The 17,782-nt window shown below is 41.7% G+C and overlaps 1 protein-coding gene across 1 annotated transcript in view; it reads right to left on the reverse strand.

Moving 5' to 3' along the window:
- Positions 1-4,405: 4,405 nt before the first annotated feature.
- Positions 4,406-17,782, reverse strand: part of crebrf (creb3 regulatory factor) — a 20,273-nt gene continuing 6,896 nt past the window's right edge. The window contains exons 2-10 of the mRNA XM_020599796.1: positions 14,790-15,028; positions 13,761-13,886; positions 11,654-11,829; positions 9,016-10,172; positions 8,684-8,881; positions 7,717-7,906; positions 7,460-7,533; positions 7,242-7,361; positions 4,406-6,207 (exon numbers count right to left, since the gene is read on the reverse strand). Coding sequence (XP_020455452.1) covers positions 6,089-6,207; positions 7,242-7,361; positions 7,460-7,533; positions 7,717-7,906; positions 8,684-8,881; positions 9,016-10,172; positions 11,654-11,829; positions 13,761-13,886; positions 14,790-14,798 — 2,169 coding nt within the window. The 5' untranslated portion in view covers positions 14,799-15,028 and the 3' untranslated portion in view covers positions 4,406-6,088. The remainder of the gene's footprint in view (positions 6,208-7,241; positions 7,362-7,459; positions 7,534-7,716; positions 7,907-8,683; positions 8,882-9,015; positions 10,173-11,653; positions 11,830-13,760; positions 13,887-14,789; positions 15,029-17,782) is intronic.

The raw sequence follows: 17,782 nt of genomic DNA on the forward strand, positions 1-17,782 counted from the left end.
ACCAAGTGCAAGGTGAGTAACGCTGTTGTTCTTTTGACTGTCTTAGGAAACGGTGTAAAACAAAAACAGGGGGGTGTGTGGTAATAATATACTGTCATTGTGTCACCGACACCCTAAACCGAAATCTAAAGTCTCTTTGTGCTCATTCAATAGCAGCAAGTATGAAATCATTCGACTGAGAGTACAGTGAGCCCCAAAAAGCCATGCAACAACCGTGTGACGATGAAGACGCTTTATGACCACTGGCCGAACCATCTCCTGATCTGCAAGCAACTCCAGATGTCACCGGGTTCTCTCAGTGCTATGCGGGGAATCGGCATGCAAAAACGTCATTCCCGCTGCATTTACTTTTTTGTCACAAAGCACATTTCTGTATGTATCTAATTTACACAGAGGGTAGTAAGCATACAGCCTCTTAGGAGAGGAGGTGTTTGTACAAGTGACAAGGGCAGCACATGTGGGTGCGAAGACAAAAAACATCCAAAGCCAGACTCGGAGATCTGATATCACAGCCAGCAGGAGGGGAAATCATTTCTACTTTCTATTCTCCACAAACCCAGATGATTAACACAAGTATATTCGGTAACGCTCATTTTATGGATGCAGGATTGTCTAAGAAGTATTGTCTTTTGGTACTCGTCACAGGGAAAGGAGGAGTTTTCCTGAAAGAACTTCCCCATTACAACCTCTGCAAACAGGATACATGATATCATCTTACAAAGTTGTTTAAGCAAACATCTTAACAAATATTAGCTTTAGAGTCATGCTTCATGTCGCCTGATTAGCCTTGGTTTGCTCTCTACCAACTGCTAATGTAGATACATTTTATATTTTGTCAAGTTCAGCCAACGTGCTTTGCACAGACTCACTGGAATTAATCAACTGTTAGACTATCAGTTCATCACAGTCTCCATTTTCCCCAGTACCAAATGGGGCAGGCCTCACAAAGACACTTCTCAGAAATTAGACAGTAAAGCAAAGCGTTACCGAATATTTCCTCTGGAAATCATTCTAGGACATATATGTTGCATTTTAATCAAGCTATTTTTCCATGTTAACGTTATAAGGAAATTCCACTTGCTAGAAAAAGCAACAATGTCCTAATGTATCAGAGTATTTTTATTTTTTGCAGGCATGAATATTTTCTACCTATAAAAAGGGGAAAAAGAACCTCCATAATTTCTTTGCAGTGGTATCAAATCTGGAGTCTGGCTTTTACAAAAGAAACAATGGTGCACTCAACAGTAACAATCATCCAGGTCAATAATACAGAGATCACCAGTCTGTTGTTGTTTGGAGCAAGAATCATTTTGATACTTCCTCCGATTGGTCCAACAGGTTGGAACAGAGTCAGTGACAACGATCAAATGGTCTGATGACAGTTATTGGGAGCAATAATCACATGGACAATGTTACGTGTGCGTGGATCTGAATACAGATGCTAGTCCAATAAGCAATCAGCACCACGTGACAAACCCCAGTTGGATCACGGCTGGAAATCAGAATGGTTGTGTTTGAAGAGGGCAAAGAAACATTGTGACAAGTCTGTTGGCCTTTTTTCAGTTTGTGTAGAGAACATTGCACCATATTGATTGACATTGATAATTCATAACACTCACACACACGATATTTTGTACAGCGTAAAGAATGGCGACAACTGGAATACATAAATATATTTTCTTTTGATTTTATATGTCATCACATATATCAGATAGAAGAACGATATTACCCTGATTTGCTGAAGAAGAGCTTTATGTATCCACTTAGCTTTTATTGGACAAGAGTAGCACAAAGTTACACACTCTAGTAGCTTAATAATTGACTGTATAGGATTTATCAGAAAGAAAAAAAAAAAGGAATAGTTTTACTGGCGTGGATTTTCACTCATTTCCTTGACTGTTAAAATGCCACAGAGTCTCTTGGTTTGATGTAAAGTTGCACAGCTTGCGCCTATCACGCTAAATGTAAAAACCTGTGAGGACGCTCTCTTGAACCAGCCCTGTGATCGACAACAAAACACGCACTTCTCTTGCCAGACAGCCGTCAACCAGCGGCCCTTTAACCACTGTTGACCCCCTGCCAGACCTGGGTGAAATTACAGCTGAAAACATTTGTCCCGGAGGATACAGCTGAGCACAAACAGCCATTTTTTCAGATACATTTCACCAAGTCTGCTACTTCAGTCAAGGTTGTTTTGAGCCAATCAGGCTGAATAGTCTTGTTATTGTTGTTGACTTGGATATTGGCAGAACAATGCCATAAACCTCAGGCACGGCCCCTTGGCAGCTGACTTGTCTGCCATTTTATTGTTTTTGTTTGTGTACATGTGGAAAGTGATTTAAGAAGGCAATAAGTGTCCGGATTGAGTCTCCATTTGTAATTGGCTTGCCATACAGTACAGTGATATAGTAACTTCCCCCAAGGCGGCCCGGAACAACATCTTTCAAACGTGCTCTTCCTGGCCGTCCCAGGCTAAACCCCTCCTCATTAAGTCACAAGTAGAAATCAGTTTACAAATGATAACAATATAGCTCTCTGGAGAAATGTGTCTACACTGTACATCACCCTGAAGAGGAAGCCAAAGCAGAATCAGTTTTTCCATAGGAAACCTCTACTGAAGGCAAATGAATCATGACACCAAGGGGGTCAGCATCAGGATCATTGTAGGGGCCCTGGAATCAAAACCCTCTTTTTTTTGTCTTTTTATTTTTTCTTTTAAGACCACACTGTCCTCGACCAGGAAATAGACCAATCCTGCCAAGACGCCAAGCTTCTCGAAGCCTATTCTCTCACACAATGCCTCATATCACTCCATGGCTCCAGAAACACACACCTACTCCTTGCTTGATTACAGACCTAGCCAAGTCAGGGAATAATCCCATCCTAGTAAGCAGTCATCAAGAACACTTGCAGCATTCGCACCAGGCCTTTTAGCAGCAAATGGAAGAAAAAAAAATGTTGTTTTTTTTCTTTTTTGGACAAAGTGCTTTTGTTTTCAAACATAAAATAGAGTATTCTATACATATGTCTAACAACTAGAAGATACATATTAACTTATATTCTATTTACAAAAATGAACCACTACTAAGAAAATAGCTATGGACAGTTAAGGGAGAGCAAGTCATTAGGCTACAACTAGACTAAGAAGTCAATTAAGAATCATGAAGACTCATCATCCTAGTTTCAGAAAGAGCACCATCTCTCGACCACAGCTCTGCATCATCATACAAAGTCATCAAAGTCTTGGTTTTTGTTACTTCCTGGGAAGGACAGTGTTTCCTCTGAGGAGGCAGCAGAAAGGGCAGCATACAGGCACCATGCACTTTTATAGGTTGCCATATTCGTGCAACTCTTATGGCAAATGAAATTATTCCTTGCGGTTGTGACCGGTCAGGATGGACGTAAGGTGAGGACCAAAGTCAACACCAGTGGGACAAATTTCAATAATGCAACCTCTGAGGCAGCGACGCCAATCCCAGGAAAAACAAAATTTGACCTCGTGGTTAATGAGGGAATAGGTGTGAACATCTGAACAACGCATAGTGCTGAATCTAGATCAGTCGGGGACAGACTCAAATGGCTTTGGCTTTCTCACAGCGTCTGTGACAACTGCTGCTGGTTCTTCACCTGTCCTCACAACACTGTTTCTGCCATCCTCTGAGTTTTCTGCTTCCCATCCTCACTCAAGACAAAGGTGTCATTAAAGCGACACCATGGCTTTGCTGCACTGTTAAGTATGTCCAGTACTGATTCTCTGTATTTCACTCAGTCAGCACAGGAGAACGAGGGGGTCAAGCCTCACTTTATAGCTCAAATTACCAGATTAACTGGCTTGTCTTGGCGACTGTTCTCTTTTGTCCCATATCTCCTTTACTCCACTTGGAAAATCTGACCAACAAATACTTCCAAGCCAACAGGAAAGCTAGCAGGCAGCTAAAATATAAAAATATAACACTGACTTTTTTTTTTTTTTTGGTTTTTATGTTTTTCCTCTAATTATTTTCAATGCAAGGATAGCCTTTAAAAATGTGTCATGCTTTCTACTGTCGTGGAAAGTGGCATTTCACCATTGATAGATGTATAATAATTGTTTCTATATACAGTACTTTAAAACACAACTCTGTTAATATTCTGTTGATGAACTACACCCCGCCTACATACAGAAATCAAACAAGTGACACAGTAACATAACATTTTGGTTATTGTTGGTGACACTTGGACAAACAAGCAAAAATATAACATAGCTTATCTACTAGCGCTCTTGGTTTTTGTCCTAGACACGCCATTAATACAATTAGCATGCGGAGGGAGGAATCAGTTCAGGAATGAAGTGCTTCCTAAGCAACAAATGTACTGGAGAAGCCCAGAGACGGGATCGAATTAGATTCAATCAAAAAAAGAATGTTCCTTTTCTGTACAGAATTGGACCCAAGCTAATTTCACAGTTCTATTAAGTTCCCTGACCCTCCCACATTTCTTACATTCAATACGGCGTCAGGTAAGCTGTGCAAAACCTTACTTTAACTGGCTGGTCGCCATTTCGTTGCATGTGTCTTTGGTACAAAAAACAATCAAAATATAGTGTGCAAATTTTTTTTTTGTAACTAACAAAAATATCAGTTAACCCTTTCCCAATCCCTAAAGACAAAGTACCAAAAACCATAAGTAATCTATTGCGGAGCCCTCCTATATACACAGACTCTGTGGCATCACGCAACGAGAGCTTCCATTTGCTTTATGTACATTCAGAATATCTTTAAACAACTGAAATACACGACAAACCCCACAGGTGTCTCCCTCCTCACTCTCACTAACAATCTCCCTCAGTGTAACGCAGTCCTCTTTTACACCGGACCACCGGGAACTCTGACCAATCACCTCTTCTCGTACAGTCCCTGTCACACACACAGTCAGACTTACAGAAACACACATACATAAACAAGGCACAATGAATTGAACTCTGATCAAACACTAGTATGAACATACCAAATTGTTAGCCTGTTCATCCCTACTGTACAAAAATGGGGAGCCTGTGCCATTTTTCACTGGGAGACACTTTTATGTACAGTTTCCTAGAAGAGATGGATCACTGTTTATCTCGTCTTCATCATCTTCTTCTTCACAGTCTGCTCCCATACTGGCAAAATACCCATTTCGTCCAGTCCAGTTCTAACCAGCACAAGGCTAATAAGCACCAAACTATGCGCGCTTTCTCTGGTCAACTAACGCTTGTTGTGTAAATTATTGTCACCAGCTTCCTGCGCCTGCTGCAAGAATGTCACTTAAATTTTAAATTTGAACTTCTATCTAATGCACTAATTTGCTAAGAGTTAACTCCTACATTTTAACAGCAGAGCTGATTGGCAGAGAGGGGATGGCATGAACATATTTAGGCCTTCAATACAAAATATTTCCTGCCACCCTGTAACGCCTTGGAGCACACTGCTTTCTTCTCAGCAGCTGTCTTTGCAACCAAAGCGGTTTTCAAAGTGCTTTTTTGATTGGGTTAATTTATCATCCATGAGTTCATTCTGTCGCCATGTGAGGTGAACCTCTTCTAGGAAATGATAACTGGAAGTCTTTCTGCCTTTGATGGTCTCAGGCTCCTAATAGTTCTTCCTCTATCATTACAACCTCAAACAAATTGTGAGAAAATATTCCAGTGGTTGCACTCGTGTGACCGTCACAGCCCTGGAAGCAGACCTCCAACAGAACCAACCCTACACACTGCTATGTTAAACACATCTAATAATTGCCAGTGGATTTAGGATGTGCTCTTAGCTATACACCGAACTATCACTTGCTTGTAGAAGTACATTTCCCAACAGTCGTTCACAATGGGTTGGGAGACAGTGATGTACTGACTGTGCACACGGCGTGCAGAGACAGAAAGCTAGGATGTGTGCCATACAAGTGCATGGCTAAAACAAGCACACATACATACACACAGGGAGTGGTATGTCTGTCTGTGCAACTAACAATGTGTATGTACTCTGGGTTGGAGGGGCATGCAGCGGGGAGCATAGTTACAATGGGACAGCACGGTGGTAATGTGTAAGTCCACTTCTCTCAGTGGACTGCGCTGTGGCTATATTTTGGAGGTGGGGACTCGCAGGCCGACCAGTCCGCCGGTGGGATCGCCGTGTCCTGTGTTCTCCAAGATCTTGTTGACGAAGTCCGAAGTCTGCCCAGCAACAGGTGATGCCACTGCACACACAGAGACACATAAAATACATTCAGAAATGCTGGAGGTTAAAGAACACATGGTTTATGCACCGTACTTGTCTCAGATATACATAAGAAGAGAGAGATTTCATACAGCTACAGAAAAGGTAGTTTATCATCATTATCCTGCCTGGTCAGACTAAACTTGATGTAAGCTCTTATACTGCATATTTTAACTACTGCAACATTTTCACCAGTGAACATTTATTCTTCAAATAAGCAGGGCCCTCTATTATCCTTAAAAAGTCATTAATTGCCACCATATTATTTTTGTTATTAATGTTTACAATATGATGCAAAGGAAACACTTACCTCCTCTGGGTTGATAACCAAGTCATTTGCCGTCTTAACAGTAGCTACACTGTTTCTCAACATCTGCTTTTCTAAACTAGGAGAAAATAACTTTGCTTTTTTCATAAAAGTTCAACTCTGCTCTGTTTAGATTATGTGAAATGTCTTCTATGCGACAGCTGCAGCTGGAGGCATTATGTTTTCAGGTCGTCTGTACATCCATTTAGCACATTCTTGTGAACGCACTATGTCAGGAACACTGAACAAGATGAACCGATTAGATTTTGGTGGTCAAAGGTCATTGACCTTATGTGTGTCCCATTCCTGTAAATTTGACTGGTTGATGGAGGCATGCCTACCTTGACCTATATTTCATTGTCAAATGTATGAGACAGAGTCTTGTAATGATTTAATTTATGAGAGATGCTCTTTTTACTCTAGAAAGAAACTCATTTTCATTAACTCTCCTCTAAGATAACTATTTAAAGTTTCCCAAAACAGTCAAAAAAATTGCCTATGGAACCTCGACTTACTCCCATACAGGTGTGGATGTATTGCTTTATTTGCTCCTTATTCTGTGAGTCTGCAAATACAGGACTGTTAACACTGGAATGTTTGAATTTCAGTTGATTTAGCTGGTAAGGAGAAGACTATATGAAGATACTGTCTATTTTATGTTACCGGTCAGCTTCGAATGGCTCAGCAGGCCCCTGTTTAACTCTCACCGAGTGTCTCGTGGATGAGCCGCTCCAGTGTGTCAGTCATGTTGGTTGGACGCGGAGAAGAGTCCTCAACTCGTGCCACAATCTCCTCCTTGATGGCATTGATCACAAACAGCAGGCGATCTGCAGAAACCCACACATATATAGAGAATATAGAGAGAGAATTTAAGAGAAATAGAATAGATTGGATGTAAAATCTATATAGTGTGGTTGCAACATACCGTACTCTGTGCTGAGTCCCCAGAGCTTCACCTTGTTTGCTTCGTACTGGGCCTTCTTTTTTAAACGACAAGCTCTGTGACACGCAACAGATAACATGACATACTGCTCCCAAATCAGCATCTTGACTACAACTACCATAAGCCACACTCATGTTCTAAGTGATAAAACTAATCAAGAGTGCAAATTATAAGTGTGATTATACAGAATAGCTGGGAAACTCTTGTGTGCATGTGATGTATATAAGTACATGATATACCTGGACGCCAGCTTGTTCTTCTCCTTACGGGACCGTGGTCGTGCTGTCAGCGGCAGCTCACTGACCGGTGTTAAGTCGCTGATCACCTTGTTCAGTTTGCGGAGCTCGGTGCCGATCTGCAGTAGCTTGCGTGGATTAGGAGTCAGGTCCTCCACATCTGTGCGGCGTGACTTCTTCAGCATGTATTTTCCTTCATGACAGGTGACAAAAAAGAAGACATCAGAGATCACTCTCACATCAGTTAATCTTTCAGCTGGCGGGAAGCACACGAGTATGTAAGAAATGGTAACAAAGTTTATTTTTCACTCCTCCACTGAATATCTCTTAAACCTGTTCTCATTGTTGACAGCAACAAACAGATTTTCCATTTAGTCACAGTTAGTGGCACCTGTGGTGGATCGACAGCAGGTCTGGGTTCACTAATAACATAAACACTCACTGTGTGCTGGACCACAACTCCCTAGTTGTGATTGAATTTTTAAATGCCATAAGCTTGAAGTGTTTTTTCGCTTTGAAACCCAATAATAAATGATACAAATGCAATACGAGTCATCGTCTACATTGTCAGACAAAAGTCATTATAGGACAAAAGGACTAAATAAACATGAATGCTAGAGCAATCTTTTGCTGCCTGTAGTTCATCTGCTTTTCAGTTAAAGGAGCACATCTGTGCCTGTTATATTCAGTGGTGTCTATATTTTGTCCTCTCCATTTACATACATCAGGGGGCCAGAATATTAGGAACAGCCCTGAATATAATATAGTCCAGTATAACACCACATTTAACTATGGCCTAAATAATACATCTATAATTGAATTTATACATTATCAAACTATTTCACAAAAAGCTAAAAAAAAAATTACAAGCTTCATAAACATAGATGTCATGGCAGGGCTGTTGTCTGCATTCAATTGTAGAGGTGAACCTAATGAAGTGCTGTGTATGTGTCAGCGCATGCATGTATACCATGGAGAGGCCCGTTCTTCTGGTACAGGTTGCTAGGCAGCGTATGTCTGTCCCACTCAGACGGCTTAAGCACGCGTTCCTGTTTGGAGGGGGTGAGCTGCTCGCTGTACTCCCAGAAATAGCGACGCTTGCCTCTCTTCCGGCTGGAGACTCCGGCTGTCAGGCCTTTAATGTCGTCCATCAGCTCCATGTCGCAACCTTGTTGAGGTGGGAGTGCAAGGGGCATGGATAAGAAGGAAATCAGAGCAAAAGAAAGACAAAAAAGAAAATTAAGAGAAAATACAAACAGAAATAAAAGTAACCTAGGAGCATGAAGATTAACAGGTCACTACCTGGCTCAGAGAAGGCGTCACTCATGTCATCGTCCTTGTCTGCTTCGTAGTCTTCATCCTCTTCCTCCTCCTCCTCCTCCTCCTCCTCCTCATTCTCAGATAGCTCATGCTCGCTGCCAAAACCCTCATCGTGATCTTCATCGGCCAGATCCAGCCCATCACCTTCTTCTTCCTCTGCCTCCTCCTCGTCCTCCTCTTCCTCATCCTCCTCCAGCTGGGAGAGGGCTCTGGCAGTCAGTCTGCTGCGGGTCAGGAAAAGAGAGTAGTTGTGCTCCTCCTCCTTGCTCTTCTCTGTGCCCTCTACGACCAGAACGTCGCTGCCACTGCTAGCTCCAGCCACAATATTGCTGCTGGTCACCGGGCCAGAGGTGCTGCCCTCCAGGGTCTGGCTCGCTTCGATTACTTGAGGCACAGGGGCAGACCACCCTACAGGCATCTCTCTCCTCCCTGTTCGTTCTGACCTCCTCTCAAAGCTTGTCAGGCTTCCAGAGCCACCGGCTGCAGCTCCAGGAAGTGCCAAAGTGACTTTGGCTAAAGTGGAAGCCTTCTCATCTTGAGGCTGAGAGAGAGGTAGAGGAGGATCTGACCTCTCAAAATCTGTCTGGGAGGGCATATCAGGCTGAGCTTTGTGCACAGCACTCACACGGACTTTAGCCTTCCGCACAAAGTCAGAGCCATGGGAAGAAGGCGCTATCATCTTGGTTCCTCGCCCTTGGGGCTTGCCTATAACTTGGTTGTGTTCCTGTCTGAGGTGGCTCTGGGTCTTGGCCATAGTGTCAGTGCTGGAGGGGACAGGTCTGGTGGCTTTTTGGGAGACTTCAGGGAAGTCTGGGAGAAGGCTGCGGGAAGGACGAGAAGACGATGTAGAGCTCTGGGAGGGCCGTGCAGACCCGGCTCCTTGTCCTGGAATCTGGGATCTCTTACTGTGACAGGGAAGCTGGGAGGGCTGAGACTGAGGCTGAGGGGGAGGCAGTGTCAGGTCAGCAGGAGGGTAGAGTGCCTCACACACAGGTTGCGAATCCTCACTGTTGAGCTGAGCCAGCGTTGGGGTTTGACCAATCACTTCCTCATCTTGGTAGGGACTTGAGAAGTCATCCAGTCCAAGGAAATCCACCTCTTTGGTGCCCCAGATGTCACAGCTGGCCAGCCGTGTGTATCTGTAAGCACAGAGAGGCAGCTCTATCAACATCGAAAGCTTTCACTGTCTTCTCATTGTCTTTAGGGTATAATATGGCTTTCTGTTTGACTGAGGTGTAAAGGTTGTGGTCAGTGTACTAGACACAAATAGTGAATGTCTAACATCTCTGCCATGCATTGGCCATGTTAGCTTGCTATAGCTTACACTTTTACCATGAAGAATCAATTTTTATTTTATGCCCAGTTTATGTTTTTCAACTTTGCACAGGCACAGATGAAGAAAACAACTGTTTGGTGAACCACAATAAGGAGCAAAGGTACCACAGAGCACAAAAACTGAATGTGAATCCTACTGACCCAGACACATCCCATAACACAAGAAAGCTACCAAACAACAACTAATGGGACTAATGTGGACAATCAAGGCTGTAAAACAGTGACTCAGTCATTAGCCAAAAGTTACAGTATTTTCCTGTGGTTCACAAACATGACCTAATCAACCCTGTTATTCCCCTAACTCCACAACAGCCAGAAGTATTCCACCCCAGTTTTAGTAAGCTTTAGACTTCAGAGACCGTTGTCTGTCTTCAGCTGACACTCAAGATCAGAAGGGAAAGGACACAAACAATTTTGGCAGGGGAGCATCTGGATAGCTGCTGGGTAAACCAAGCACCACCTGAGAGCCCAGGAGACTGCGGCAGCCAGCTGCTGTGTTGTTTACTGGCCTTTTAAAACCACACCCTGCCTCCAATGTAAAGCAGTACCTGCAGCAAATCATCCAGTTTTCTGCTTGTGTCAGACCAAGATGACCTGCCCTGACGATTACCGGTCAGTGATGAAAAACTCTGCCGCTATAAAAACCTTAAGGCACCTGTCCCATCCCATAACGTTCACAGATGCACTTCTCATCTGCTTGCATTAAATTCTCCAACATCCTGAGCCCACATGATGCAGGGAGCCTTCCTTGACTTCAAGGAACTCAGCTCAAGCGTTAATTAATTAATCTTGGCTTTTGACTACTGGTTGTATAACAAAAAGCCACCAGCCAGTGTAAAGAGAAAATGCTGGCCTCTGGGGATTCTGCTGTGGGCATTTTTCAATGTGGTAATATCGCACACACTTCCGAGTTTTTGCTTTTGTTACATCCCTAAATTTATATCTCTCTTAAAAACTACCACAACAAAACCACAAAAACATCACCATTTTAAGTGGCTCCTGTGAGCAACTGTTTCCAGGCACTTCTTTCTCAGAGCCAGTGATTTGCTGCCCATTAAAACCACTCTTCTGGACATTTTACCCAACGTCTAGTTCCTTTACTATTTAATATTGTGTTAGTTACTGCACAATCCATTCACAAATGATGTCATGCACAATTCTTTGCCACCATCAATGTCAGTTTTTGTTTTATTTAATTAGTCAGTAAGTTTTTATGTCTTATTTACTTGCAGCGGTTTTTAACAAGATCTAAAAATAAATCTACACCACATAAGTAATGCAGTACCTGGTAAGGTCTTCCCAGTAGGAGTCCCACTGTTCGAATGCTGAACTGCTGTGGACCGTCTCGCACTCGCCCAGACCCATGAGCTGATCCACGCCACCCTCCACTTCCTTTCCTCCGTCCCCAACCCCCACCATGCTGTCCCCACAGGGGCTCTGCCGGTGGGTCATGTCTCTGTCCTGCAGAGAGGAGGAAAAGATGGGGGTGAGTCAAATAGGTGGTTGGTTAGAAGACCTTCTTGTTTATTGTATTCTGGTTGTGATATACTGAGAGGATTTTGTGAACTTGCACAAAGACCAAAAACCAAAAACTGATTACTGCAACCTTAGATTCAGAGTTACTCGCTCGCTCACTCCAACGTCCACTGTAAATAATAAACAATAAATAGGGAAAACTTTGAACTTGTCAAGTTTCCTTCAGTATCAAAGTAATCCAGTGAGAGTTGTCTGCACATGCATGGGTACGCTGTAAACAGGAACTGCTAAAAGCTCATTCAGCATATTTGTAATGGTGCCAATTTACCAAGATGTTACTAGAGCTTAACCTGGAACAGAGCTGTCTCAGTTTTATCTGAGGTGTGGTAAAAATGCGGAACTGAAACCTCCATCAAAAGGATGACAGAACTGCACATGTAAGTTAAAAAAAACTATGTGGACAAACTGAATCTTACCTTAAGACTACAACATGAACAATATGTAAAATAGTGGAAAAAAAACTACTCTGTGTACAGACAGGTGATAAATTACAGGAAAACCCTGAATAAAAGAGAGGTCTTTTTAAAGCCGCCTCACATCACCTGGCAAATGTCACACGGCTGCTAAACAATTCAATACAAGCCTCTCTGACTTAAACTCCGCAGTGGCAGCTGAGTGCATGTGTTTATTTAAGGTTGCTCTGGGGAATTTGAACTCATACAATTCTCACTATTAGTACTACTATGCCTAAAAACCACTGTAAAAGGTGAGGAAAGCCCAAGTATTTTTATCAAACACATGGCTGAAAATAGTGATAAAAATTTAAAATGTAACATATAGTACAGAGGTGCAAAATGTAAAGAATGTCTTATTTATTTGAATTTTACTAAGTTATGAAAACAAATGTATCTATTTGACACAGTTCTCTGCTGGGAGCTTGAGTGCTGTGTAGCATGTAATCCAATATTTTTTTATATGGGTGGGGATACTTGTGCCAAGCTGAGCTGCAATCACTCAAGCCACACTGGCACGGTCCAAGTGTTTTTCCACTGCACAGCATGTTCAAGTCAGGCAAGTTGTTTACCTTGATGACGCACTGGAGGGGTGCTGAATCTCGCCAACCGCATTAAGCGCCTGTCACCTGCAGCTCTTCAGTTAACGTCTTACAGCGGCTGTTTCTGTCTAAAGTGTTCCTCCTGCCGATGTTTACAACTGATCCGCTGACTAGAATACATCTTTATCATGTTGTGTAGACCTGTTTTTATTGAACAACAGCAGTGCTAACAAAGCTTGTTTTGCTGCTTCACAATAAAATGCTACAGCTAGTTTGCCAGGGGAGAGATATTAATGTGAACTGGCAGCATCTGGAAATGTTCAGTTAGCATCAGCGACCAATGGTGAAAGCTTTTATTGTGTTGTCATTGTTTATAGAGTATAATACAGGTTTTAGTATGACTGAGGTTTAAGTGTCAGTAAATCGATAAAAAGAAAATAAATGCTTCAGTGACTGAGTCAACATTTGTATTTATTTATGTACCAGCACAGTAAAAGGGCTGAGAACAGTAATCTGTATCTGAGAAGACTATGGTGCATGTATAAGTAATGCATTGGTAAACTGAATTTTAGCTGTCTTCATTCAGATGCAACTCAGTGACAGAGCAGTGTGAGCAGCTGTGACCGATCTGAAAAGATGCCAAGCTCAAAGGATGGTTAACAAAGCCTGATGCCTCTCTGTAGCACAGCCTTGGTGAGACAAGTCTGTGTGTGTATGTGTGTAAATAGATCTATGCAATATTCAGGTATAGCTGATAGTAACAGCTGCACAAACAGCTGTTAACAGTGTCTATGCTTTTATATTAGGTTGAGTAATTCTCTGTGTCATCTGATTGTGCGTGTGTGTGTGTGTAGACACTCACCAGTACATACATGAAATCTGGGTCAGAGCTAGTGGCGAGCAGGTCAGTGCTGGTCAGGGCCTGGTCAGCAAATGAGTAGTTCTGAAAGGCGTCCCCAAAGGGAGGCTCCATCCCACTGACACTGGGCTGCAGCACAATGGAGAGAAGAAACACTTAAGTGAACAAACTATAATGGATATTTAAATTTAAAGGAAACTGTAAGGCTAGTCATTTTAAACCTTATGAGTGCTTTCTGTATTTTGCTGAGCTGAGAGGTTTCTGTCTGCAAACTAATCTTAAGATGAAGTGGACACAGATGTTTGACTATGTGACTGTAATCACATGTCATGTTAGGTCCACACCACTGAACAGTTCCTAAGTTAATCACGTGAGTAGGTGTAGAACAAGTCAAAGAGTAAAAGCTATGTTTCTTCTGCATGTATTATTTACATAGGTAAGAAAGCCCAGCCAACACTGCAATCAATATTAATGGGTTTAAAATATCCAGTAAAGATATACATCAGCCAACAGTACAGAACAGGATGTATTGCCAGTTACAGAAATAAACATCCGAGTTCTCTCCAACAAGCTATGCACCTGTCACACTCCTCCTATTTATGCACCTGTTGTTTGTCTATCACCAGACATTTGCTCAGATTCTGACATACTGTATCTGCAATAAAGTTAATATCAATGCGGCTGATATATCAGTCTAGCTCCAGTAGGTAACTAATGTACAGATGCTCTCAGCATCTACAGACATCACACTGAAACTAGGTCAGTCACTCACCTCCACAAACAATGCAGATTTTGTTCAGTTTCTGATGAATCTGAATTCTTTCTAAATTGATTCCGATAGTGTTGCTCAATTAAGTTTTGGTTTATAAGTAAAGATATATACAATAATTCCTACAGGTGTAAAATTACAAGTCCATATTTGTCTCTGTGAGGGTTTAACAACACTATGGCTTTTCATACAGTTTTGACTGATCCGCTAAGTGTTCAACAGCTGGAAATAACCAATAGGGCTTTCCACATGGTCCCTCTTACCTGAGGCATTGCCAGGCACAGCTTAGAGCTCCAGTGGGGGGAACCTCTGGGTCTCCTATCCAGTCCCAGTGGTCTAGGTTTTCTGATCAGCACAGTAAATTGCTGCTGATCACAGAATGTCGATGGACGTAGCCTGAACGGCTAGGGGGAGGGGGGCAGGGTAGGGGTCAGTAACTGAGCTCAAGCCGGGTCTCGTCTGGTGAGTTGTGGTCTGGTGTGGTTCTCTGTATGCTTCAGGTCTGTGGTAAAAACAGAGACAGTGCACTGAGCATTGCAACACAGAAGGAGACAAAGAATAAGCCACAAGACACATTTCAACCACATGGCGCCGAGTTAGTTTGTCACTCACACCAAAGTGCAAGAGGATGAGCTGTGCAACATTAACAGCTTTGCAAACAAAGCACAAAGGAAGGAACCAAACCACAATTTAATATTTCTTTTAAGAAGATAGAAGAATGAGAAAATGGCACATACAGTAAAAAGTAAAAGTGGCAAAAAGAGCCATAAAATGAATTGCAGAGTCCATCAACAGATAATATTTCAGCAATTTAGACCAGCTAGGCTAATTGTTGAAGTATCTTTTAAGTTAACTGGTCCCTGTTTCGAAAATGTGAATATTTGCTACTTGTGAAAATAAACCAAATATCTTTAGAATTTAGACTCATGGACAGACATAAAAAATGTATTTAAATGGGTCAAGACGTGAGCTTTCTCAATGTTTTCTGATATTTTAGGAACCAAACAATAAAATAAATAATGTTTGTATTTATCAATAATAAAATAAGCCCTATAATCAACTCTTTTTCAACTATGAACCAGTAAAATTCACATGACGGAAAATGATGTATGAAATACTAAATACTGTGGGTAAAGATTATGAGTCAGAATTCACTCACTGCTACAACTCTGGTACGGGTAACATTTTAAATTTACTTATTTATTAAATGGGGAAAGTAAAACTGCAACATAAAACTCTATTAACTGTGCAATACTAGCTGTCAGCTGGCATCAAATCTCAACCCTCATTATTTAAGAAATCCTTTTTATATTCTAAACCATTAATGATGGAAAAAAAAAAAACTTCCATACTGGATCATTCGGGGTTTTTTTTTTTGTACCCGCTGACCACTTAAGCTGTTAAGTGTCAGTTTCCTCCTTCTGTTTGGATCATATGCCTGGATGAGAAATAGCAGGTCCAAGATCAAACACTTTAGCTAATAAGCAAACACTAAAACTGGCATCCATCAGGCTAGCAGGTGTTTTAACTACCCAGCCACACCAGAATAACCAACAAGTTTAAGCATTTAGATGTAAATGAGGAGGCACATGTTCAGGGTCACAAGAGCATCACAAAACAGTAGAACTAAAGAAAACTAATCACTGATACATCACAAAAGGAAGTCAAAGTACAGAATTTAACTTTTTTGAAGAAATTTTAGGTGTGCAAACTCTGACCGCCACTGCCGCCTCCCCTCACAAAATGTGTGTATATACACACATGCACAAGCCCTTTTTGCCTGTGAGCATTTGCAACTATTGATAGGCTTGTATCACTTTCTCTTTCTTACAGATTCCTTTCATGCTTGCCAGCTGCTTCATAGTATTTAATCATAACTTTTGCTGTGCTCTATCAATTTAAATCTTGCTGCAAACACATGGAGAACGTAAAGCTCTACAGTTTTTAACAGAATATAAAAGCGTGTCAATTATTTTCCCCACCGTCATTCACAAAGTCATCTGTACTGAGGGTCATTTTTCCACTCTGAAGTTTGCTATGAGATCTTCTGATGCAAGATGTGAGAGTAAATAAAAGCAACCTGTGTAAAACGAGTTTGTTTCCTTCGTGTTTGAAGTACACATCCTTCAATGACGTTGCTATTATATAATAACCCATTTTCAGCTGCAAGGCAGGTCAAAAGGTGTGTCAGACCATAACAGCCTGGATGAAATTTACACTGATGAGAAAAGCAGGTGGGACAGGAAATAGCACTGGCATGGTTACAACTATAAGCTGCAAGAGCTAGCAGACTAAAGGCATTTTATAAGTTGAGAACTTGTCATTATTTACTATCAGTGTCCATTCACTGGCAGACATACAGCAACCCTCCTTCTCTGTTGCTTGTACTATCTCACCATGCAGCTGCACAAACAAGTGTATAAACAATCTAATTTCCTAAAGCAGAGGTGTAGGCCACTCTCTATTAAACTGGGCAATTCATCACCACCCCCTCTGTGTTGAGATGGGGCAACTGTTTTGGTTGTTTACAGACTTCAGATGCTTATTGGTCATGTTTTTGGTAAAGCTCAGTGTGAATGAAACTACTAATCCCTTAAAACACATTTTTCCTCCATGTGCCAGTCCCATTCAACTATAATTTATATTTAGTATTTTTTTCCACTGGTGACTATAAGAATAAGTGTATTCCTCTGGATTGATTAGATTTTTTTTATTTTTCATATTCTAAAACAAGCCACCAACCACTACAACACTTACTACTGAAAGTTGAAACCTTTGTGGCTTTAACAAGGTTAATTAACAATTTTTTTTTGCATTAGAACAACTACAGCTCTCTATGGGAAAAATGCCTTTTGGGCCAGTGTGCATCATGTGTTGAATGGGGAAATTGTAGTGCCCAGTGCCCCAACTTAGCTTCACAGCCCAGCGCTGTTCCTAGGGGCTTCAGTAAATCACAAACTCTTCAGTCATCATTATAAAGGACCCCAACTGTGGATTTATTAAAAGAGCTGGATACGCCACCGCAGCTTCGCCTTTCTGCTGATTTGTCCCAGTGGGCACTCGCTGTACTACAACAACAAAATCATCTGCAGCCCATAACCAGAAGACCATATGAAATAGGAAACACAACTGAGGTTTATCAGTGTTAATATTTAATGTGATGACTGCCATATCGATTAATCGTTCAGTCTATACAACGTCAGAAATTGTTCAGGTAATGTTTCCCGGCCCCCAGAGTGACATCTTCAAATGTCTT

The sequence above is a fragment of the Monopterus albus genome, unplaced genomic scaffold (genome assembly GCF_001952655.1).
Source record: "Monopterus albus unplaced genomic scaffold, M_albus_1.0 scaffold42.1, whole genome shotgun sequence".
NCBI lineage: Eukaryota > Metazoa > Chordata > Actinopteri > Synbranchiformes > Synbranchidae > Monopterus > Monopterus albus.